At 36.9% G+C, this 26,802-nt stretch overlaps 1 protein-coding gene across 4 annotated transcripts in view; it reads left to right on the top strand.

Annotated features, from left to right (window-relative positions):
• The window catches only part of LOC122005708 (3beta-hydroxysteroid-dehydrogenase/decarboxylase-like), a 29,716-nt gene extending 16,263 nt beyond the window's left edge, over positions 1–13,453 (top strand). Inside the window, exons 9-11 of one of the 4 annotated variants that reach the window (XR_006118469.1) lie at positions 12,541–12,607; positions 12,696–13,029; positions 13,145–13,453. Coding sequence is in view for 3 of the 4 variants with exons in the window: in XM_042560838.1 (XP_042416772.1) it covers positions 12,541–12,607; positions 12,696–12,844 (216 nt within the window). In the remaining variant the exon portion in view is untranslated. Of the gene's footprint in view, positions 1–11,851; positions 12,244–12,540; positions 12,608–12,695 lie in introns of those variants that run through there. The other 3 variants (XM_042560838.1, XM_042560840.1, XM_042560841.1) reach the window with 3 other exon arrangements.
• The last annotated feature ends 13,349 nt before the right edge of the window (positions 13,454–26,802 follow it).

Here is a 26,802-nt window from a genome sequence, read left to right as displayed (position 1 = left end):
TGTCAACCCTGAGGTGTCGGAAGATTGATCAAGTGGATAACTGAACTAGTAAGTATGACATACAATACCAACATCGAATAGCAATTAAAGCCCAGGTCTTAGCTGATTTCATGACAGCAGTGCAGGTCCTGAAATCGAACAAACTTGAAAAATATATATAGATGGATCCTTTACCCGATAGGGTAGTGGGATGGATATTCTTATTGTATCACCCTAGGAAGATTGAATGCAATTATCTATTCGATTAAATTATCGAACCACTAATAATGAAACAGTGTATGAGGTATTAATAGCTGGATTGCAAGCTATTCGACACGTGGGAGCGGCCCGAGTCTTAATCTATTCAGATTCTCAGGCAGTTCAGCACTGTCTGACAATTTTGAAATCAACAATGAACGACTCAAGTTATATGCAGAGACATTTTATAAATTGAAAGTTGAATTTCAGGAAGTAATTATACAGAAGATTCCTCGTTCAGACAATCAAACAGCAGATGAGTTATCTAAATTAGTCTCTGCTGTAATTTCTTGGAATTTGGATAATCCTGTTGAGCAAACATTATCAGTATCTTGCATTGAGCGGCAGGCCGATCTGGAGCTACAATGCGACTGAAAAACGCCAATCATCTTATTCTTACAGCAAGGTACTCTACCAATTGACGGGGAACAAGCACGTTTGCTCAAGAAAAGGGCTGACGGGTTCACTATGATTGGAGATCAACTTTATGAGAGAGCCTTCTCCTGTCCTTTACTCAAGTGCATTGGCTAGATGATATGCAGTACATTTTACAAGAAGCGCATCAAAGTTCTTATGGTAGTCATGTGGGAGATCGGTCTCTTGCTCGTTAAAATATTATTGACAAGGTATTTTTGGCTTACTTTACAAACTGATGCAGCTTAACTAGTAAGGACTTGTTTATCTTGTCAAAAGCATCATAATATCCCTCATCATCCTACAGAGTTGCTTAAAACCTCAATTGTTTCTTGTCCATTCGATCAATCGGGTATGAACATAGTAGGGCATTTTTCCTTAGCACCTGCTCAAAAGAGATTTTTATTGGTAGTTTTGGATTATTTTTCAAAATGGGTGGAAGTTAAATCCTTAGCCAAAATAATTGAGCAAATGATTATCAAATTCTTATGGCAACATATTATCTGCAGATTTGGTATTCCATATAAGCTGGTTTCCGACAATGGAAGGCAGTTCCAAGGCAGAAGGATTCGAGAATGATGTTTGGGATGTGGTATCAATTAGGCCTTTACTTCTATAGCTTATCCACATAGCAATGGTTAGATTGAAGTAACAAACAGAGAAATTATCAGAGGGCTTAAAACTAAATTAGATCATGTTGGAGGTAGTTGGGTGGACGAATTACCCTGTGTGTTATGGGCATATCGTACAACTCCCCGAGAATCGACAGGTATAACTTTTTTTCATCTGGTTTACGATGGTGAAACAGTGGTCCTAGTCGAAATTGGCATGGAATCCGACCGACGACACTTATATGACGAGGATAATGACGATTGACATCTTATGGAGACTTAATAGAAAAAGTGCAGGACAAGGCGACAGCTCGACTTATATCATATCGCCAAAGAATGTGGCAAAATTATGACAGAAGGATTATACCTAGATTTTTTCAGGTGGGTGATTTGATCTGGAAACTCATCAATCCGGTCTGAGATGTTAATAAATTGGAACCATAGTGGGGAGGACCATACAAGGTGATACAGAAGCTCGCCATAGGTTCTTATTATTTCTAAGATGTAAAGGGAAGAAACCTAGAATGACCTTGTAGTATTAACCATTTTCAGCTTTATAGAGCTTGACAAGTATGCCTGTAACTTACTTCTGTATTTTGTTTAACTTTTTATATATTTAATAAAAATGTAGGCGGATTCATCTGAGAAATTTTTTTAGCATCCCGAGCAATCGGGTATGTTCTATACAGTCGAACTGCGACTTTAAAGCATATATAGTCAAATGTCGAGCGGCGATTTTAAACTTTATACAATCGAACTGCGAGTTTAAACCATATGCAGTCGAATGATGACTTTAAACTCTACACAGTCGAATGACGACTTTAAATTTTATACAGTCGAGCGGCGACTTTAAACTCTATACAGTCGAACTGCAACTTTAAACCATATACAGTCACGACTTTAAACTCCACACAGTCGAATTGCGACTTTAAACCATATATAGTCGATGACGACTTTAAACTCTATACAGTCGGCGACTTTAAACTTTATACAACCAAATTGTGACTTTAAACCATATACAGTTGAATGACAACTTTAAACTATACACAGTTGAACTGCAACTTTAAACTATATCGACTTTAAATTCTATACAATCGAACTGCGACTTTAAACCATATACAGTCGAATGACGACTTTAAACTCTACACAGTTGAATTATGATTTTAAACCATATACAGCTGAATGAAGACTTTAAACCCAAGTATAAGTATCTATTCTGTTTATTTTGTTCGGCATTATGTGTTCGTCCGACTCATTATTTAGTCCGAGAATTCTTTATGAAAATTGTTTATGAATATTCGGCATGTTTATTTCGCTCGGCATTCTGTGCTCGTCCGACTCATTATTCAGTCCGGGAATTCTTTATGAAAGTTATTTCCGGCCTGTTTATTTTGTTCGACATTATGTGCTCGTCCGACTCATTATTTAGTTCGAGAATTCTTTATGTGAATAATGCGGTCTGTTTATTTCGTTCGACATTATGTGCTTGTCCAGCCCATTATTCCGTCCGGGAATTCATTATGAAAATTGTTTATAAAGGTCCGGTCTATTTATTTCGCTCGGCATTATATGCTCGATCAACCTATTATCCCGTCCGAGAATTCATTATGAAAACTACTTGGCAATATATGGAAGATACTATTGCTCGGCTAGACTATACAGCTTGACATAAATAATTCACTCAACAGTGTATTCAATCCAAGAATCCCTTATAATACCATTCATCTGCTTAGCTGGGTTATTCTACTCGATGTTATTGCCTCGCCTGACACTTTATACAGACTAATGTATATTTCATAAGGAACACACATGGGGTCTAATCTTATAAGTAATATTGGTGATTCTGAAGATACGCAAGGAGAACAGGTGCTACCTAATACTACTTAATACATAGCTCAGTATTTAATTGTGATTTTCCTTTCATAAATACATATAGTTACATATTAGGAAATTCAAATATATTATTCAAAATCGTTTAGGAGATCTTTTGGGAGCTCATCGAGAAGTTGTTGATTTATAAAATATAGAGGAGGCTTCGTAGGTAGATATCCTCCTAACTGTTGAATTACTCCCTTGGCCTCATGATTAAGCATTCTTGAAAACCTCTTGCCTAACTTTTCGTTAAACTTAATAGAATTTAAATAGGCTCCCCTCCCGGTCTCAAAGCGTTCATTTTCCCCAGCCTGATAAGCGGATAACTCGGCTTGAACAATGTCTGCTTTAGCTTTTGCAGCGTCCAACTGGGCCTGTAGGGATTCTATATGGATTTCTCGTACATTCAATTTCGTTTGCTGCTTTAGTAGCAAGAAATTCTTAGTAGATAGTTCTTGAGTTAGTTCAGGAGATCTGGATGCATGTGCAAGCCTTAGCTCCTCTAGTAAAGTAGCCTTATAAGCTAGGTCTGAAGGGCTTTATCTTCCATTGCTCTCTCCACCTGGAGCTTGGACTCATTGCCTTGCAACTAGAACTCTAAGTTCTGTATGTCTATCTATTGAGATTTCAATAGTTGATGGCAATCTTACAAAGTCTTTTCCATACCAGAAATGAGCTCGGCCTGTTCCTCTATTTTTCCTTGCAAGTGGGTTGTTTCGTTATCAGAAATAGTGGAGGCAGCCTATAGTTCTTCCACACGATCTTTCAAAACTTTGTTGGTCCTCTCCAGATCCGTAACCAGCTGGCCCAAATGTAAACCCGATGCGTAGAACTGGATAGAATAGCAATAGAGTTATATTTCACAACAGTAATCTAAGAAAATTCAATCTTAGACTTACTGCAATAGCTTTTCGATTGTGTTCATTAGCACACTCTGAAATTGTAGTCCTTTGTATTTGTCTATGTGCTTGCATCCATGTCTCAGCCAATGAACCCTTTAACTTGAGTATCCCATAAGGTAAAGGAGAAGTGGGGTCCAATCCTTGTTGGGATGGTAACCCATGGGATTGCTTGAAAAGATATGAATTATGAAGAGCTAGTTGAAGGTGTAAGCCTTGAAGGAAGAGCAAGAGGGAGCTCGGGCAATTGTGAATGAACAAGAGTTGATTGGACGGGTAAAGATGCTGATATTTGTCTAGCTGGCTCGAGACTTTGCTCGGGTATTGATCCTTCAGACCCCTGACCGGCCAATCGCCTACTAGGAGTTCGGTTAGACGGGGGAGTAGTTGAAGAAATGCTTTAGGCTGGTAGGGGAATAGTTGCGTAGTTAGAGGGATTGATGTTGCCTTGAGTGGCCGAATAATTAGGAGAATCACATGAGACATGGGTATAAGAAGGCCTGGCCTCATCATAGCAATTGTAAAACGAGAACGACTATGTTCTTGAGACCTAGACTCTTTACTTCGATCATAAGAGATCTCGGCCAAAGCAAGAGGAGATTGCTCGGTGATGGGTAGCTCAAGTACATCATGACCCGAAGCCTCTATTCGGGGCTTTTTGTGTCTGATGACGAGAGGAGTATTCGATTCTGAGGAGTCGAAAGGGGACTCACAAGTAGGTTCAGCCGAGGGGAGTGGACCAGTAGGCGAGGAAGCTTACTCGAGTTGACGCTCCTTCAATAAATCCTCCCCCATCTTGTTTAAGACCGCTCTTGTTAACCGAGTGTTTTTATAAAAAAAAAAAAAGCTAGGAGAATGACCTCAGCTATAAAAATAAGTAAAGGTTAAAAGCTTATATAACAAATAGTCAAGTAATAACAAATAATTAATTACCAGGAGGATAAGGATTTTTATTCACCAAAGGTGCCACTTAGTTCTAAGTTGACTGGAGTGAGTCCAAAAATAAATAAGAGGCCTTCTATGGTCAATGCGGGTAAGTTGAATTTTACACCCTTTAATCTCTCCAGAGCCTCACGAAGTGTTGGATCTGCGGAGATGCTACCTAAGTTAGGGAGAGGGGGAAGATCTTGTTGCCAGGTCACAGGGTAAGATGGAGAAGTTGGGAGACTTACGAAGAAATATTTATTTCTCCATTCCTCTTAGGTTGGAACTCTGTTAAACAAGATTGCCTTAGGGCGAGCCTGAAACTTGAACATACCATTCGCTACCTAGCGAGGGCAAAAATAATAGTGGAATAGGCGGGGGGAGATAAGGGAATATTAAGTCAGCGAAAAGTAATAACGATACCACTTAAGATGTTAAGGGATTAGGCGATAAGTTGGTGTAGCGGAATATTAAAATATCGGCTGACATCAACAAAGAAAGGATGTAAGGAAAAATGAAATCCTGATACAACTTACTCCCTAAAGATGGCGATGCTCTCTGGTGGGGGACGATGAGGACGATCTTTCGGAGTGGGAAGGACTATGTGGTAGGAATACCATAGTTGATGGTGAAGTCACACGCATCATCGATGGTGAAGCTGAAAGAACATTGCATATACCACTCATTATCCTCACTCATTTTTGAAAAGAAAAGAAGATTATAGGAGCCAAAGGAGGAGAGCAGAGAGTCGGAGAAGAAACAATGAAGACGAAGATTAAAAGAAAACTTAGGGTTTTTTTTGGTAGAATGTTTATAAGGATCTTGCGAAAAGGTGTTTTAAACAAGGTCGTCAGATCATAACAGCAAAAAAGACGGGATTAATTGTGAACCATGGAATAATGAAGATAAGGTGGTGGAAAAAGAAAAAATGGTACACCTATAATGACGTATACACACGTGTCACCAATAGAAAGCCCACAGTGGTAACTGATTCGATGGGCAATCATCTCGAGGTAGCAGTTCTTTTATAAGGTAAACCTGGTTTTCTGTATAACTCTTTAGCCATAGACCCGAATGAGCTTTTATAACTTAAACGGAAAAATAGTAAGTTAAGACTTGATCCAATTTGTGCGGATTAATTCTTCGCCCCAAATGAATTCAATTTTGACCGGACTTAAATATCTTTTAAATAGGAGTTTGTTTGTTCTAAGGATTCTGGTATAAGCTGGCGTAACCTTGAGCAAAAGTCCACTCAGCCTTGAGGGTCGGACGCCATAGTCAGCTCGACCTTAAGGGTCAGACACCATAATCCGCTCTGCCTATAAACAATCTTTATCTCATTTGGCTTATTGCTTAGATGAGCTTTAATGCATAAGCTAAAGAGGGGACATCAGTTACTAATCGATGTAATTTTAGAATAAAGGTGCTTAATAAATTTAACAAAAATTTAAAGACTAACATACAGTGAATATTAATACCCGAGTCATTAAATTCACAAGTTAATAGAAAACAAGCCGCATTATGAAAGATCAAGATATAGGTCAGGCGGAGCATTTTGAGTTATCTGGTCATAATCTACGGAGTTGGCGGGAGGATCAGGAGTTAGGAATCCGCCTTCTTTTAGCTGTTCCATTGCACCTTGTGCTCCAAGTATAAGTGCTCGGACGATGAAACGAGCAATCGATACATTAAACTCAGGTGTTTGGAAAAGCTTATTTTTCTTTGCTTTAAACCACACATCCTCCCCCGCCTGATACGTTTTTAACTCTGCACGGATTGTTGTCACCTCCATTTGGGCAATCATCAAGGAGTCCTGCTTGGCCTTTTCAGTCGCCAGTTCGGATTCTTTAGCAGTTAGCTCGGTAGTATGTGCGACCTCCTGTGTTTGTAATTGAGCGGATAGTTGCACATTCTTGGCAATTTGTTCGTCCAACTTTGTCTGTGTAGCCATTCGGAGATTTGTCTCCAATTGAAGTTGAGCTTTAACAGAATCCAGGGTGACCTTCCACTGGGTCACTTTCTCGAGCTCAACTTTGACCAACTCTCAAGCCTTTTGGAATTGAGCAGATAATTCTTTTATTTTTTCGGAGGCCCTTATGGAAGTTTGCTGTTTTAGCAGCTCATTTTCTTGAGCTAAATTATGCAATTGTTGAGTAACGCTCATACTAATTACTCAGTGTTGAAAAATAAGTACGGTTATAAGCAGTTGAAATAAATGAAAGATTGTCAATTAAAGTTACAATACCTTAGTTTGCTCATATGAAAACTCATCCGATAACTCTTTAGGGGGATGCTCACGAGCCGATTTTTGGCATCTGATCAAGCGTCTATTAGACGATCTCCTAATAATATGGAGAGAGTAGAGGGAAAGAGAGATGTGGGAGAAATTGAATCTTAGGCGGAAGGTAGAGAAAAAAGGATGGGTGGTGAGCTAGACTTTGCTTGTACAGACGTAATGGATTTTTCCTGATGAGAGGTCAATAAGTCTGGAGCTGCTGAATCACCCGGTAAGGGAAAATCTTCTTGAATATGAATAGGAGCAGGTGTTGAGAGGATGGGATAGAGAGAGGACAAAGTCTGTTCGAGAGATGACTCTCGTTCATCCTCTGGGACGGTATCTTCCGGAGTAGAGAGTGCTTGTCTCTTGGGAGTAGGGGCAAGGGTGAGTTTCCTCCCCTTGCGCTTTTTCTTTAGGGCAACTTCCTGCTCCGAAGGAATAGTGTCAGGTATTGAAGGTGGAGCAGGTGGCAACTCTCCAGAAACAGTGGCTTTAGTTGCGTGGCTTGCGGGAGTCCCACTAGCAGGGACGGTTGAGGGTAGATCTTGCTCGGTCAATAGCTCTTGCTCCTTAGTGAGGTGCTCTCCCTTGGCTAAGACAATCTCTTTAGAAATCAGGGATTTCAAAATCGCGGCCACTGCATAGAATAAAAAATGTCTCAATTAGTGGTAACAAAATAATCAAATTATTACAACTTACCAAAAGAGTAGGATAGTTTTTTCTGGATGGAGCTTAAACTAAATAGATACAAAAATCTCTCTTACAACCACTAGTGAATTCTAAACCGTTGGCTACTCAGTTTAGGAAGATAAGAAACAAAGATAGAATCTTGTTTAAGATTTGTAAGATCAGGAAAAGGAGGAAACGAAAATTGTCAAGCAGTAGACCAAGTGATAGAATCAGACATTTCTATGAAGAAGAAATGAGATTTCTAGCTCTGAAAAGGAAAGCCCCAAGTTCTAATTTTTTGGGGTAAGCAAATAAGTATAAATTGCGCGGGTAGGTGGAAGCTGAACAGGCAGAACAGCATAAATATCCCACATATATACTGGAAGGCATTCGGAACGAATTGTTGTAAGAGAATACGAAAATACTAACTTACCTCTGATAGAAAGGGGTGGACAAGGAAACGTAAATCGACCACTAATTGATCGGAAAAGAAGGTGACATGATTATCGGGAGGAAGGTGAGGACGATCTTTCTGGGAAGGAAGATGTATACAATAGTTATGAGGAATTTCATATCGGGAATATAGGTAAGCCCGGTTAGAGGCATTAAAACTTGAAGAGGTGGAGGAGTACCAAGGGACGAAAGATTCCTAGGCCATAATAGAACAAAACTTAGATAGAGGACGAGTAATTTATTGGGATATCTGGGTCTCGAGAAGGAAGGAAGGTCACCGGAGAGAAAGATCGAAAAAGATGCAAAGCAAAGTGCGGAGGGCACAAAACGTTTAGGGTTTTATAGAGAGGAATTTAATCGCCACCGTTAGGTTGAAATGACCCGCTTAAAGAGGATCGTTGATTTGTAAAATTGAGTGTGCCAGTGTATTATACGAGGCGGTCGACGGCAGCAAGCGTTGCAGAGAATGAGTGGTGAGGTCACGTGGCATGCACCCATAAACAGACATTTATGAGGGACGTGACAAGCAAAACATTTTGTGGCAAAAAATGCCTTTTCGCATATCCTCGGTACTAGCCCTAGTAGAGGGCAGATCGTTTTGGAAAAAAGCATCAAGTATCTAAGGCACAATCAAGAACATGAGTCTTGAAAATCACCAAGTATAGAAGGTGAGCGAACGAGATTAAAACTCGAGTCCAGTCAGTCGTCTGCATCTCCTTCGACTAGACTTAAAGGGGAGACTAGTGATACGGGTTATAGCGAGCAAATCCAGAAGATGATGTGGTAGCCAAAGTCAAGATGATGTGACCAGGTACACATCCGGTCTAGTATAAGGACTCTAGGGTTTTACTCTGAAACTAAAGAAATAATACGTTCGGTCAGTAAATAGCTGGCTGGATTCAAAAGAGTCTGGTCGAATGAAAGGTCGTCCGGACTCTAGGCACTTGAGTCTTATGAAACTCTTAATATACGATCGGCCGGATAAAGGCCGGTCGAACATAAGGTTCTCTATATGCCCAGCTGGGCAAAGTTCGGCCGGGCCCAAAGACATCCTCACAAAGACCTTAATATACAATCGGTTGGATAAAGGTCAGTCGAATAAAAGGCTCTATGTGTACGTCCTACCGGGCAAAGACCGGGCAGACTTAAAGATACTTAGTCTCATAAATCTCTTTATACTAGATCGGTCGGATAAAGGTTGGTCGAATAGAAGACTCTATGTATACGCCCGACCGGATAAAGACGGGTGGGCTTAAAGACACTTAGCCTCAAAAATCGCTTTATATTAGATTAGCCGGATAAACGTCAGTTGAACGTATGACTCTTTTTGCACGCCCAGCCAGGCAAAGACTGGCCGGGCTTAGCGTCCTTAGCCTCGTAAAGATCTTAATATACGATCGACCGAATATAGACTGGTCAGACGTAAGGCTCTTTGTGTACGCCCAGCCGAGCAAAGGCCGGTCGGGCTTATTGCCCTTAGCCTCGTAAAGATCTTAATATAAGATCGACCGGATAAAGGTCGGTCGAACATAAGGCTCTCTATATATGTCCGGCCGGACAAAGACCAGGCAGGCTCAAAGACATTTAGCCTTATAAACCTCTTTATACTAGACCGGCTGGATAAAGGTCGGTCGAACGTAAGGTTCTCTGTGTAACGTTCGGCCGGACAAAAACTAGGCTAGCTTAAAGACACTCATCCTTAGGAACATTGCATAAACTGTCAGCCGGGCAAAGATCGACCAGATTTAAGTTACTTGATGTTATATTGTCCCTAAAATAGAACTCTAACATACATGATGTATCATATGACTTCTTGAATGAATCTTTGTCTCTGAACTTATCTTGGCAGTATTTAACATACGACAGAGTAGATTGATACCAATACAGATTTAAGGTGCTTCATTTCGTAGGGCTTACTATAAATGCCCGGTCAAATGAAAGATCAGTCCAAAATATATTCAATGAAAGACATTCCAGTTAAACAGCCGGCTCAAGGACCGGCCAAGATATATTTAGCAGACAAGCAGCAGACAACATTCTAACAACCTGTCCAAGTTGTCAGGGAATATTTTTTGGGGATTTCCTCACTAATTGATCTGTTACAATAGTATACTCCAACAACCTTAGCAAAGGCCTAAGCCATAAATGACAAAAGAGGTACATCTGTGGGTAGAAAAAAGATTCCATGAACTATTATTGTAGACTGTACTCTTTTCATCACCTAACAAACTCTGACATAAGGGTCCACCTCATGATCGTGGAGGTTGTGAGAGGTGGTATATAAAGAGGGATCTTCTTCGTTGGCAAGGTACATAATTTTGCATCATCTAGACATTACTCTAACGCATATCCATTATTGTTCTTCTTCTTCGACCACTCGCTGAAAGTGTACTGACTTGAGCGTTGAAAGTTCTTGCCAGGAATCCCTTTCCTGGTCTTTGGTCACGCTTTGTCAGATTATCTGACTGTGTGCAGGTTCGAAAGAAGGTTCCATTCTAAGCTAAAGAAGTCTTCTGTCGGTTAACAATTATCCACCAGAGCCAGCGTGCCATCTCCCTAGCCTTCGGACAGGATCACTATATATTAACTATAAATCAAATTTCACTTATTAATTAATTTGACAAAGAAAAATAAGTTTAAAGGCTACACATAATACTATCAGCCTGATAAAAAGAAATAAAGAAACTGTCAATAATCAGACTATTTTAATGATTAAAACATTTTATTTTAATTTTTGTTAAAAAAACTTCCAAAATTCTTAATATAAATTTGTAATTCATCCATTTTTGTTCAAAAAATAAATCAATATTTTTAAAAAAAGATAGCAAAAGTTAGGGTAACAAATAGTGGAAGTTGCTACTAAGCTGGAGGATGATATTAGTGCATAAGCAATGTTGTGCAAGAAAAACTCTGAGTTTGTGGTGGCATGTGAGAGAATCCACAGGGGGACAATCAATTAATATGAATATAAAAGACTATACGGTTAATTTTAGAATCAACTAAGTATTCTCATCTATGCTTTCCTTGATCCTCCCAACTTGGGAAGGCTAAAAATAAGAGATAAATCAGAATCTTTTCTCTTCAATTTATACCACCCGACTGATCTATATTTCCAACTGAATAATATATTGATCTATCCGTCCACACATGCTTCCATTTTTATTTATCATCCAAACAAACAAGCCTTTAAGTAATTATTCTTTTCTTTTGGAGGTGTGAGTCTCTCTTTTACCCTCTACGTTTTCAATTACCAAGTTTTCCCCTATAGATTATAAGGTTTAAACTAGATTAGTTAAGTCTCTTTTAATGTCAATCTCTTTCTTCTCTTGTAAATTTCACATTTTCTTCTTTTCTCACAAATGAAATATGGGGGGAAAAACTAGTTGCATTTTTTCCTCTTCTATTTTTTAAGAGAAGATATGGAAACCCTAACATATGTCATATGTACAATCTAGCAATTCTCCTTCCCTAATTCAATGCTTCTTTCTTGGGAGATTATCAGTTTGAGAGGAAGTTAGTCAACAGACTTCAGCAAAGATCATACCTTCAGAATCTCTTAATAACTGTTCTAGTGTTGCATTTTCTCCAAGCTGAGCATGATCAATGCCTTCATCAAAAGTTTCTGCAGCACTCATTCTTCATTTTAACTCGATGGGTTGATAAATATGGGTGCAATTGTTCAAGGCACAGTTTCTGCAGCAGTCATTCTTCATTTTAATTCGATGGGTTGATAAATATGGGTGCAATTGTTCAAGGCACAGTTAACCTATTAAGTTTTTACAATTGGGGCTTGTTTACATGGATGCAATTGTTTTCTTTTTGACAATAATGAATTATTCCTTGAGTTTAAGCAACAGAACATGTGGTAGGTTTGGAAGCTCACTTTTAAATATTACCCCTTTATTATTAGACCATAGTATTCCATATCACTTAAAATTCTTTGGTTCATATATAACTAAACAGAAGCACAATGGTGAATAGAGAACTTCAGGTTTATTTTTTTTATATATTTTTGAAAACCTTCATTCCAGTGACAATGATGCTGCTGCCTGCTTTTTTGTCATGGAAGTTGCTCTTGGTTAGATTTCTTTATTTTTTCCCTTGGGTTTGGTAACCTTCTTGTAACTTCAAAGTTTTCAATTTTATTTATTTATTTATACTTATTAACTCCTTATTGATGCAGGCAGCTGGTTCTCTCTATTTAATCAAACTTTTGTTGCAAATTCCTATCTCAGTATTGGCCGGCGTCGGTAAAGAATCAACTAAATTTTTTTTCCTATATAGAGAAAGATTAAGCTTTTTCAACAACTAACATTCTTGTTATGTCAACATATGCAGGATTGACATGTCTATTCAGTGTCTTCATTATTTATGAACAGTGTGAGGAGGAAATTAACAAACTAAAAGAAGTAGCTATTATTGGATTTGAGATCTCAAAGGAAACCTTGATTGCTAGACTCCAGAAGTTCTTTGCAAAGAATGCCTAAGAGTTGACAGTGGCTTTGATTGTAGTCAGGTTCACGAATAAGCTATAAATCAAAATCACGATATTTTTCTCATCTGAAGCAATTGGGTTAAGCATGATTATTCACAGGAGCAATAGAGATATCTTTCCAGAGAATGCCTGGAATTGAATCTGAAGTTGGGTATTTCTCAATATCTCCACCATAAGGTGTTTTTCTTTAGCCAATCGATCTACATGTTCTTGGAACAAAATCCTATACTTCGCCTGTATATTTTAGGTGTCTTTGTTTTTAAGGTTGTTGAAATACATATAATTTTTGCAGTATCCATATCAGGCTCATGCGACCAAATAAGCTTCTATTAATATCAGTTTCACATCCAAGAAAGAGGTAGATCATGTTTCTCCTTTTCTTTGGTTATAAGGTGGGTATGTAGAAAGGAGTTTCAGTATCAGTCAGTGTTCTCTTATTTAGAAAAGAATCATACTGTCTTCAATTCATGCATCTACTGGACCTATGATTTTTGTAATTTTATTATTATCATAATTATTCTTATCACTGTCAAATTCAACAGAACTGTAAAATCTTTGCTTCCGAGGACATCATGGTAATCATACCGTCTAATTCATTTTATGCGATCTGAATGTGTATCATGTAGCAGTGCCATTTTATCAAGCACACAACACTCATTCATGCCGCTTTAATGCATATCATCGGTTGTTATATGTGATTATTTGTGTATTCCAAAATGATTCTCAGGTCACTAAATCCTAATCTAGAACTTAGTCAATGCCTAGAACTGGCCTACTCAGCATAAAGTTTATGCCTGTTACTCAGGTGTCTCTGTACGCTGTAAATCTCTGATGCTAGTATCCATCATCCATCTCTGACTCTTGTAGGATGTTGATATCAGATTTTGACATTAGAGTTAGCATCTAATGTCTTTTGATTCGTTTAGTTAGAATGTTTTATGTTGTGCTAATCATACGGGAATTTTAGTTGCTTCTGTTATTTTAATTTTTTAATTATTTGCACAAGGGTATTCATTTGTTTCAAAGGTGGATTGATTTTTCTGGTTGTGTTCAGAGTTGCAATTTTCTTTATGCCTAGTTCTCTAGGCGAGAAGGAAATACTTTAGAGAAAAAGTAGAGAGAATATTTCTCGAATCTTGATCTCCAATTGAAGTCATGGAAAACAAAATAGAGTTTTCCCTTTACTTTTTTTATAGTGAAGGAAAAATGAGAAAAACTTGAATTTAAAAATGAGGACCTAGGGTTGCTGATTTTAAGAGATGGCCATCGTTACTTGCAACGTTCGTGCGACTCACAATCAGGATCAAGTTGAGGTCGTGAGGTAGATGAAGAGAGAAAGGCTCTAATAAATCTGGCATCTAAACTGAGAAAATGGCTTTAATAAAATCTTGCATCTAAAGTCTACTAACCTAAGGTAGACATGACTGTGCTAGTTCAACCCAAGCATAGACTTGTTTAACCCTAAACATAGCAAAATAAGTTCAAATTAGCTGATTAAACCCAGCGACCCTTTTTTCTTACACTAAAAGACCCAATCGATCAAAAAAAAAAAGTTGGTTTTATATAGTTTTTATTAGGTGCTAAAATTTGAAATTAAATTATGAGTAAATGGAATAACATCTTCCCTTTAACATCTTGCCACGAAGCAATTGCACAAATACAAAGATGCTACAAGGAGACCATCAATAGGCTAATAACTATATGTTTTAAATGGATTTTTAAGATCTACTTGATTAACTCAATGGACTTCTATAACAAATGCCTACATTATGTTAATGATTTGACATTTATAAAACCAAATATGCTTATATAAAAAAGACCAAGAAAGGAAGTGCATTTGTAGCTTAGCAAGAGAAGGTGAAACACCAAAGAAAAAAAAGTACCTAAACTAGTTTAGGAGATGTTCCTTCAAATAGTATGGCTATTCATACTTATGCTTTGTTTACTGCAAGGTGCATATTGATAAAGGAAATGATTCTTTATGGAAAAAAACTTTTCCTGCAAAGGAAGAGAAAAGAAAGGAAAGAAAAGAGAAGGGAAGAGAATCATGTTGAAATGAAGGAAAAGAGAGAAGAAAAAAAACTCATGAAAGGGAAAAAAACAGCGAATGCAAGGCCTCCCTTCCCTTTGCGAGCAGTCGTGCAGGGCCTCCCTTTGTTAGCGGCCAACGACCACAAGCAGCGGTGTGAGGAGTTTGAAATTAGGTCGCTAGAGATATCATCACCGAAAGCTAAGCACTTCATGCTCGACAACGAATGCGGAGGCGAGCAAGCTAAGCTAAGATCCAACAATGGCCTGCCATGCTTTTGCAACACTGCTTTTTTGTTTCTTCGAAGTACACATTTTACCTTTACAATTGAGAAGAAAACAAATTGTTTCTTCCTTTTTTGTTTGTTCTTAGATCTTTATTTTGTTCTATTGATTTCTTTACTATTCTTCTTCCATCCAGTGCGAAAAACAGTTTAGAAGAACTTTCTTAATGTTGCTTGCAGAGAATCTCGATCTCTTTAAAAGTTAGTTCCCTTGTTGATTCTCTTTCTCTGAATTTTATTTTGCATTGCCTCGTGATGCTTTTGGTGCGCCCGCATAGTTGGCGAAGGCACTGGACGAGAGGATGCTCTGCCACTTGTTGATGGAGACGAACAACATCGGGAGCGGGCAGGGCATCCATTATGATGGTGCCAGTGAAGTTGCGACCGAGGTACTGCCACTTCTTAGGCAGCAGCAAGGCCACAGAGGGGGGGGGGGGGGGGGGGACGACGACGATAAAGAAGAAGAAGAACTGCAGGTTGGCGACGCGATAATGGGGCGGTGGAGATGCCCTGGTAGCCACCTTGCTTGGTTCGTGGTTGGTGGGCATGGTGGAGATGAGCGTAGAGGAAAAGAAAAGAGACATTCTGCCCAATTTGGACAGATGAAAAACAATCCAAAAAAATAATCCATAGATAGATTTACAAATCCATCCGTCCATTATTTGATAGCGAGTAAACAAAGGAAGAGAAGGGTAATCCATCTTTTCTAATGAAGTAAACTGTGAAAACTTTTCCTACAGAAAACTTTCCTTCACTTTTTACATTTGCTCTTCCAAGTAAATAGGACATTAGTGACAAATCTAGTGAAAAGACACGTAGTAAAAAGAATGATGAAGAAAAATTGACAAATGAGTACAACTAAGAGAAATAAAGATGAGATTAAGGAAATTAAAAAAAAAAAAGTTTCTGCCATCTGCTTGTGGCTTAGTGATGTGTGTCTTTCATACATATGTTTTCGATACTATTTTGCATGCATTTGTTTTATTGCACGAGTATATTTGACATACATTCATTATATTTGCGTTGTTTTTATTTTTTCAGAGATTTACTTTTTGCATATTTTTATTAACAAAACGCGAATTTAGAGCTTAAATAGAGACAAGGAGACTTGGAACTTGATTTTATAGCATAATGCATGTTATGACCATGTTCCTTGACACAATTGTGTATCATTTGAAAAGTTAGGTATGTAACAAAACGACAATTGGGTTTCTTGAAGGAAACATGGGCTGGCCATGTTTTTAAGTATGACAATGTTTCTCACTTTTGCTCGCTAACATGCCCTCCAATAGTCAATATAGTGGATCGTGCGGTGGCAATCTCCTCTTTTTATGGATTTGTATTTTAAGAAAATGCCCTAACTTTTTAGGAAAGTTGATTAGTTTTGGAATCTTTAAAGAACTAAGGGGACACTTGTTTAAAACATCTAGATATTAAGGGGGGTCTCCCTTTCTCTAAGAGGAGTTTTCTTTGTGACAAAGAACCCTAGGAGAGTATCGTTTCCAAAGAGCCATTGAAATTCCGTCCTCTCGAGAGTTTAAAGTTCATCCGAAGACACAAACACAAATGACAACTAAGCTTTCTCTCTCTTTTCTCTTTAATTTGAGTTGTAGAATGCCTTCTTCCATCTCTATGAAGTAGTTCTTAATTCTAGGATGAGGGAGTAGTCCAATAAATTTTTGACATTTGCTTTATATTTATTCATCTTTTTTATTACATGATGTGTTGATTTATGATCTGTCTTTAATATGCATACATGACTATAACATTAGCGTGAATTTTCATATCCCAAGGAATACGAGGAAGAATAGAGAGGTGAAATCAATTCCCTGACCCGTAAAGTTGAAGACATGAGGGGGTTATTCATGAAAATAGTTTAAAATCTCATAAGGGCACCATTGGCATCATAAAACTTAATGGGTCTATCCCGATTCGATGTCACAAAGTAAGAGATAGCACTTAAGGGACCGTGCGACATTGTGATAAGAGTTTCCTTGAGAAAGTAGTCACTTTAGTAAGGTTACCTTAAAAATTTGCACGACATTTGGGTATGCACACTAGTATTATTCTAAACATATCGGGTATCTCAGGATAGACCACCATAATTCTCTTGATTTTGATTGATTTAGATAATGCGTTTCACGACTTGAATTGGTATTCGATTTACAGTCCAAGTGGGTGATAATTTATTACTTGACGACAATCGTACACTTGTGAATTTCACATATCAAGTTCTTGGTGTTGTTGTCGGGTACTATTTCAAATCAAATCGATATTAGTTCTATTATGATTTGGTTCATCTAAATTTTTTTATTATTTTCACTTTCTTTCAAATAAAAAGCAAATGAAATAAAAGATTTGCTCTTTATTTTGTTCAGTTTGATAGCTAATATTTCCTTTTCATGTTTCGTGTTGTTGCTATTTTTCCTTTTTCTTTTTATTTTTACTTTAGCAGCTATTTTTTTATTTTTTTTTCTTTTATTTTCCTTCTTCTTGTATTTTTACTTTGTTTTTTTTACCTTTTACTGTCATTTTGATTCTTTTTCCATTTTTTTAGGTGAATAAATCTGATGCCAAAAATAGAAGCTCTAACTCAAAAGTTTTATATGAATCTAATGCTGTGAATTTTTTTAATTGTTATTGTAAGTTTGTGGTGCAATAGGTAATGCAATCGATAATTGTCCGATAATATTTGCACCTTCGTATGAAACAAGTGATACAATGGGATACCATCCTCAACTACAATTGGTGGGCGTAGGAGAATCCATATTCATACACTCGTATCCTTGGATTCCATCATACACCAAAATCTAACTTAGAAATCTTGATAGAAAATTTCATTAAATAAACTGAGGTGACCACCAAGCTATGATGGTCTAAACAACAACATCAAGCTATGATGGTGATGATCAAACGGTTGATAGATCAAATTTTAGATCTATTCGAGACTAGTCCTTTACTATAAGGATTGGTGAAGCTTGGGAGGAGCCTAACAAGAGCGAGGATAATGAAGATGATAAAAAAAAGCAAAGAGAATGAAGCCACTCAAATACCACCTAAAGAGAAGCTTGAAGAATTTAAAATTAAGACTTTCACAAAGGAGTGCAATATTTTAATTCAATTACTTTCAAATCTCAAGGATCTAGAGAAGCTTTTATTATGCACTGCCAAAGCCATAGTAATTGATGTTAAACTCTCCTTGACGATTGACGAAGGTAAAATTTTATTTGAACTATATAAGACTACTAATCAAACTTTTATTGAGCATGTTTGTTGTAGGGTAAATAGTTAATAGTAGGTAGCGATAGAAGGATACCGTGGGCATCCCACTTGTGAGCATTTGAAGTTAAATGTATTCAATAAAAGACTGAGAGTTGGAGTTAGCAGGTGTCTTGTTCCTCCACGAGCAAGGTTTAAGACATATGACAGATTGTGAGACCGAGCAAATTTGATGAAGGACAAAGAACCTTTGGTAGGAGGGTTCGCAAGTACCTTAAACTGACACGAGCAATATTTAAAGGATGCTCTATTAAGGAGTCCATTGAAAAAAGAGAGAGGCACAACTACCTCAAATCATCCATTCCTAATTAAAATTGACAGGGGCTAAACTAATGACCTAAAACAAATGATTCTTGAGAGGCAATTTAAGTTCTTTTTTATTATTTCTTTGAGTTTTTCTTTTATTTCTTCATCTTAGTTTCTTGTTTGATTTATTATAGGGCTAGGAGCATCCACAAGTTGGTCATGGCAACCACCACAGGTGTGTTAGGGGTTCCCGAATGAAACACAGCCTAGCCGTGTGGAAAAGCACAGCCATGTTCCATAACGGGTGTGGCAAATTAAAGGATCTGAAAAAACACAACCTAGCCGTGTGGAAAAGTATGGTCATGCCCCATAATGGGTGTGGAAAAAAGTAGCAAGAAACGCTGCTAGACCGTGTGGAAAAGCATACATGTGTTGACTTGATGTGACCAAATTTAAGAGATTATAATTTTTTACTTGGGATAAACCACAGAGTCCATAATCTATTAAATCAAAGCTCGTTCAACAGAAATACAAAGTAGAATCCTTAACGGCCTAGTCTTAGATATGAAAAACATCATGTAAAACCTTTTCAGAGGGACATACTTACTTGAGGACTTTAGAAGAAAGACTCAAGCTCTCACAACAAGAGGAAGTACAAAGCTTCGGATAAGGGTTACTATGCTAACCCCTTTTGACATTATTTTTCTAGATGCTAATCATAGGACTCGTTATGACATATTTGCTATGAGGAAAATTGTTAATACCCGATATTTAGACAATTATGTTTTGATTAGTCTTGGCCTTAGGGATGATATGTCGAGTAGGATGGAATGGATTGATGAGTATGAAGTATTGTACTTATCTTAGGATTACCCTTGATTTTTTTAATGCGATGGAAGTTAATATTTTACAAGGTGAAGGATATCAATAATGTCGAATTACTTTTTGATAATTTAACAATGATCATCATATGACCTTGGAGGAATTTGATTTAATTTTGAATACCTTATGGTGAGGAAAGGAGAGAGTTGAGGAATATTATCATTGGAGGATTGATCGGTATCACCACCATAGCCCAAGTCCTTGAATGTGATTTGACTAGATTTGAGGAAGCTAGAGGTAGCTAGAGAATGAATATGGAGGCTTGTGTAGCTATGCGCATAATTGTTAGGGATGGTGATTATTACTGATAGGTTCTTAAGGACCATTTACCCTATCCCCTAATCCTATTGATACGGAATCCCCACCTCACCCATCCACACGAGTCACCCCACCTAAATATTCTTTTATTTCTTTTGCTAGTTCTTTTTGTAGGGCATTTGATGTATGATTTTTCAAGGATCATGACTACCCTCTCCGCCATTAGAGAGGTACAGACTGAACAGAGATGCATCTCGGTATGCATAATGAGAGTGCGTAGCTATACTATCGGAAAGTCGATGAACACTAACATCGTGAGGAGAAGCACGACCGCTAGATGGAGTATCTCCAACATATTTATGAGATTTACACCGGGCACGTATCATTTGGTAACCTCCCTCATTTCCCTCTTTCACCTCCTCCACAATAAATTTTGTAATCCTTGAGGAAAATGCTATATTCAAGTCTAGGGTGTTAGTTAGTTTAGTTAGGTTAGTTTGTTTGTTTGATAACTTTCTTATTTTTGTTTTGCATAATTCATCATGTTTTTTTTCTTTTATTTGCCGCATCATCATGTTTACCATGTCATCATCCGTTGTTTGCTTGTTCATTATAGTATGACATTAGCATGATGGATTCTATTTTTTTTATTAAAAGCATGCTTGTATCTTTAGTGATTTTTTTTCCTATCTTAGGTGGCATAACATGAGTGCTGTTGAGTTGGATAATTTTGGTGTTAGCCTACTTGTTTAGTATCTTTCATACACTTAATGCTTGATTTTGATAGTTGATATATCTAAGAATAGCTTTGATTCATACATTGGACTAGCACCTTGGTTTTCTAGATGACCCTCACTACTTTTGGTTACTAGAGAAATACTCAGGTTGTGGATCTCATTGATAAAAATTAGAAAAAAAAAAGTTGAAAAGAAATTGTGTGTTGTTGAAAGCTTAAAAAAATGATGAAAAAAGTGTTTGGATCATGAGTGGAGATGACATAGTACCCCTTTGAGACATAGTGATTAGGGAAAACTTGAGTTAGATGATTGATATTTGAGGAATATTATGATTATTATTTGATTATATTTTATTTTGTAGGAATTGAAGAAGACAACAATTGAGAAGAAGAGCACCGGTTTAGTCCAAAGATGGTTTGGTTCAATTGCAATTGTTTAGAGGAGAGCAAGAGAAGAAGAATCCATTTGTATAAGCCTAAATCAAAGCATAATTCGAGGAACCTAATCTCAAAGCCCTAATTCAATTTTTTGGGCTGGTTTAGTTGGTTCCAACTGGTTCAAGTGAACCGGTCCATTCACTTGGAGGCTTAAAAAGGAAATAACCAGTTTAGAGTAAAGGGGACTCAGGCATTGTTTCATGTCTCTTCTTCGTCAAAGATCTCCCGACGCCCCCTCCCTGATTTTGTTATTTCTCTGATGGCAAGGGAGGCGATACCTGATAGTAGCTGCGAGCGACGGCGATGACACCTTCGGTCATGCTCAACTCACCGGGGTGGTTCTCTGACCTTACCAGAGTGGTTGCAAAGGAAGGGTTTTAAGGCGAGCGAGGGCAGCGGTGAGCTTTGATCTTCTGCACCTCACCGGAGTGGTTCTCCGGTGTGTACTTCATCTCCCAATGTTCTTCTGATGCCCCTACCTCATGTGGTTTGGATGGGCAGAGGAAGAAGAGCGGCAATGGTTCATCATTTTTCTCCTGTGAAGCCACCTTCTGAGATCCAACACTGAGGGCTACAGAGAACTCCCTGTAGACGTGGTTTGTGAAGGAAGGAATCTTCCTAGTGAACTCAGGTGTCTGTTCAACATCTTCTCTGGCAACAAGTTCTATATATATTGTTTCTTCTTCGGTTTCATCCAACCTGTTCAAATCAGTGTGGTTTGTGCTAGTGAGAGCATCGTTGACTGTATTAGACAATATCTCCGCATCTTCATTCAACTTCCATTGGAGTGGTTCTTTGGTGGGAGACTCATATCATTATCGTTGTTGAAGCAAGAGCCGCCAACATCTTCGTTGCTGTCCACTGGAGTGGTGGTTCCATCTCCGGACCCCCTTGTGACGGAGGGGGTAGTCATTTGATTTGATTGCGGAATTGGGTTTGGTTAATTTAGTTGAATTTCTTTTTTGATTTGTGTTATTTCCTTATCATGTTTGATTATTTAGTGTTGCATTTTGTTTAGCTTCATTTATATATGATTGTTAATTCTGTATCATAGGGTGATAATGTAGTGCAGCTTGATCATATATGCATAATTAGATTTAGTTTATTGTTGTTAAATTATTTAGTTCATTTATGCTCATATCATGCCTATTGAGGGTTATTCTTATGTCGTAGTATGACAATGTTGTGCAGGAAAATCTTTAATAGTTAGATAGGATAGTTGGTTAATTTCTTTATTCATGTTTATTCTATAGAAGAGATGCTTATAGAGTAGAGTGATACTGCGTTATGGGTGTATCTTTACTAGTTAGTTAGGATTTCATTTATTGCATGAGGGTTAGAAAATCCCAAAATAAACCTCTGGTTTAATTTCATCTGAAAACAAACATCCTGCCATTAGTTCCGCGAGAAAGATAACCCGGACCCTCTACTATACTGCCTTAGTATAGATTAATGGGTTCGACTGAGTATAAATTATTAATTTAATTTGGGCAAGTGATAGTTGTGACAACAATCGGTGACCCTTTAAGATTAGAGGTTATTGTGAATATTAATTAGTTTATCTCAAAGATGAGTGATCTTTTGAGATCTTGTGTAGATAATGTGAAGTATTAAGGGGGAGAATCCTTGCATGTTTGGCAGATAAGTGTCTCTTATACTCGAGAAGCTTTGGGAACACAATGAGATGAAGACTTGATTAGGATTGATAATTGAAGCTTAAAAGTCAAGTCACTTTTTCAATGTGTATAAAGAACATTCAGGTTAGGTCGCATTGGGATGATTCGTGTGTCTTTGCTTATTAATGAAACCACTAGATAGGATTTGATAAATTCACTAGAGATTATGATGTATCATTCACACACATAGGTTTAGATTGTAGGTTTTACTTGAGGACAAATAAAAGTTTAAATCTGGGGGTATTTAATGTGTATGTTTCATGCTTATGTTTTTGATACTATTTTGTATGTATTTGTTCCATTACACGAGCATATTTGACACACATTAATTATCTTTGCATTTTTTTCATCCTTTTTGTTTGGAAATTTACTCTTTACATATTTTTATTGATAGAATGCAAATTTAGAGTTAAAATGGAGGCAAAAAGCCTTAGAATGTGATTTTCTAGCATGATGTAGTGTTTGGCCATGCCCCTGACACAGCTATACATCATTTGAAGAGCTAGGCGCGAAACGGAGCAATGATTGGACTTCCAAAAGGAAACATGGACTAATCATGCTTTTAAGCACGATCGTGTTTTTCACTATTGCTCACTGAAGTGACCTCCAACAGTTGACATGACCTAACTATGTTTTTCAACACGACCATGGATCATGTGGCGACAATCCCCTCTTTTTATGAAAATTTTGTATTTTAGGAAAGTGTCTCCATTTTTTTAGGAAAATTTCTTAGTTTTGGTATCTTTGGAGGCTATAAAAGAACCAATGAGCACTTATTTAAAACATCCAAGGATCAAAGGAGTCTCCCCTCCCATAGAGGGGTTTCCTTGTGACAAAGAACCCTAGGACATTGTTGTTTTCTAAGAGCTATCCAGATTCTATCCTTCCCAGATCTTAGAGTTCATATGAAGACAAACACAAATGATGACTAAGTTTTCTCTCTTTTTTCTTTTATTTGAGTTATAACATGTCTTCTTCCATGTCTTTGTATTGAAACTTCATCTCCGTGAAGTAGTTCTCTTAATTCTAGGATGATAGAGTAGCCCAATAAATTATTGATACTTGTTTTATATTTATTCATCTCTTTTATTGTGTAATGTTGATTTATGATCCGACTTTAGTATGCATATATGACTATGACACTAGCGTACATTTTCATATCTCACAAGATACGAGGAAGGACCGAGCGGTGAACCCAATTCCTCGACCCCTAAAGTTCGAGACTTAAGGGATTGTACATGAAAATAATTCAAAACCTCATGAGGGCACAATTGGCTATCACAAAGCTTAATCAATTTACCTTGATTTGATATCACAAAGTAGGGGATAACACCTAGAGGAATGTGAGGCATCATAATAGGAGCTTCCTTGAAAAAGTGATCACTTTAGTAAGTTACCTTGAAAGTAGGCGTTGGGTTTAGGAAGACACATCAGTATTATTCCAAAAGTCTATACCGGGTACCTTAGGATATACCACCTTCATGATTATCAAACATAGAAGCAAAGGAGTGAATAATATTTAGGCATCAATGATCATCATGGTGAAATCAAAGTTCTAGAATTGCTTCCCCAAATAGTTTTTTCTCCTTGGAACTGTTCTTGGTTTTTTTAGTTCATTTTTTTTTTATCACGATTCTCTTGATTTCAATTGATTTAGATAGTCTACTTCGCGATTTGAATTGATATTCTATTTATAGTCTGAAGGAACGATATTTTATTATGCGGCACAGACGTGCACTTATGGATTTTAGACATCACCTAGCTTGACCCAACATTTCAAAATCTAGGCCATTTATGTTCCATGGCTTAGCTGAGCTTAGACAATATAGGTTGGGCTAAGAAACAAGAGCTTGACTCATATATTAGAGAGACCCCCATTTTTTTAAGTTGCACTAAATATCCAACAAGCCTTCAGCCTGACTAATCCTAAGGGTGATTGGTCTGGTTCCATGAAAGCTTTCTATCGGTTATCCAAGTAAATCGGGAAAGCATATGTGGAGGTTCATCCTGACATCTAGCATTCTTGAATCCGCTATTCATTGAGGGAAAATTATTTTATAATACATAGTCTCGAACTTTAGGTATCTAATTATAGTATCCCACCCTTAAGGGTTGAGAGGTTTGAATTAAGATGTAGATGTATTTTCAATAGTAAAAATCTGGGAAAAAAACGTTTCAATGCCACTAGATTTTTTTTTAAAAAAAATTGAAATATTTTAGTCTAACTTTAATCTAAAATTATCAAATTAACCTAAAACATTTTAATTTTTTTTAACATTTCCCTATAAAATACCTATAGAAATTTCCTTAAATTCTATAAATCATATTTTAATATATTCGATAATTATTGTTTTATTTTTATAATTCTAAAAATTCCCTATAATTATCATCTTCTATAAACTTGAACATGCTCTTACATATTCACTTTGCATTTAAAATATGCTATGAGTCTCATCTAGGAATATGCCCCCATTGATTTAAGGAGAGGCCCCATTGATTAAAGGAGTAGAGGTAGTAAAAATCCTTTCTTTTTTTAAAAAAGTTTAAATGCCCCTAGACTTTTTTTATAAAAAAAATTGAAGTATTTTGGTCAACTTTAATCTAAAATTATCAAATTGACCTAAAACATTTTATTTTTTTTAAACATTTCCCTATATACCTATAGAAATTTTCTTAAATGTTATAAATTTGTATTTTAATATATTTTCCTTATAATTATCATCTCCTAAAAACTTGAACATGGAATGAATGAAGCAACTCTGTTGTCCAAGTACCTATTTTGTGACTCTAAACCCTAAAATATTAAAAATTTGAAACATGCTCTTACATATTCATTTTGCATTTAATATATGCTATGAATCTCATCTAGGAATATGTCTCACGTTAGTACATTTAACCTCTTCCTCTTTTATTCACAACTTGAGATTAACTTCGGTATTCTCATGTACAAAGGATATTGATTATGTCAATCAAAGTTTTATGCCTATTATCATATTCTCAGTATATTTGCAAGAATTAAATGCATAATGTCTTATATATAAGTTAGCACCCAATTATACTATTGACATGCACAATATGTAACTCATTGGTATAGTTCTTTCCGGCGACACCTTAAGATGGAACCTTTAGAAATGCCCACATATGGAACCAATGGACGATGATGAATATTTTGATTTATGGGGAAAGTACATGACTTTTGGAGTTCACCTTGTTTAATTTCTTATACTCATGATTTTGATAGTAAGTTTTACTTACCTATCGAAAATGAAATGCCTCGCTACTTGTTTATACATTTAGTATGTTTTGATACATACAAAAGGAAGAAAATATTATGGTTTAAGTTAGTAAATCTCCTCTAAATGGAAAATAAAATTGTCATCTCAAATGCAGCTTACTTGGAGGGTGCAAAGTTCAATGGGATGGAGAGAGTGTTGGAAATATGAATGAAATAAATAGGTGGAGACGAAGACACTCTATTGTGCATGAGTTTTTAATCTCATATGAAGTTTCTTGGCTTTATTGTTGGTTTAAATTATGACACATGTATTGATATTATAAACCTATGCATGGGGAGAGACTCTCTCACACATAGGTGCACAGGGATGAGTGCAAATATAGAGCTCGGATTATACTGAACAAAGGTTGATTCGTGTGTGAGCACGACCTGCGCACGTCGAATGCCGGATCGGTCGAGGCAAGATTTGCCTAAACGAATAAACTAATGTTTTGCCATGTTTTTGGCTACTCAGGTGGAACAAATGAATTAATTTTAATTAATTCAATCCATTTGAAACTACTGACAATTAATAACAATAAATAGTCATTAATTCATTTAATTAAAACTGTCGACAATTAATGACAATAATGGTCATTAATTCATTTAATTGAAATTATCGATAATTAATGACAACAAATGACCATTAATTGATCCAATTGAAACTACCGACAATTAATGACAATAAATGAGCATTAATCAGTCATTTTATTATGGCCAAAGGTTGAGCCCTTATAAGGCTACTATCATTGAAAAGTTGCCTCCAAGATGGAAGGACTTCAAGAACTACCTGAAGCACAAACAAAAGGAGATGAATGTGGAGGAACTCATTATTAGACTTTTCATAAA

This window comes from Zingiber officinale, chromosome 7B (assembly GCF_018446385.1).
Source record: "Zingiber officinale cultivar Zhangliang chromosome 7B, Zo_v1.1, whole genome shotgun sequence".
Lineage (NCBI taxonomy): Eukaryota > Viridiplantae > Streptophyta > Magnoliopsida > Zingiberales > Zingiberaceae > Zingiber > Zingiber officinale.
Note: the sequence above shows the minus strand (reverse complement) of the source record. Positions and strands in the feature narration are given on the sequence as shown.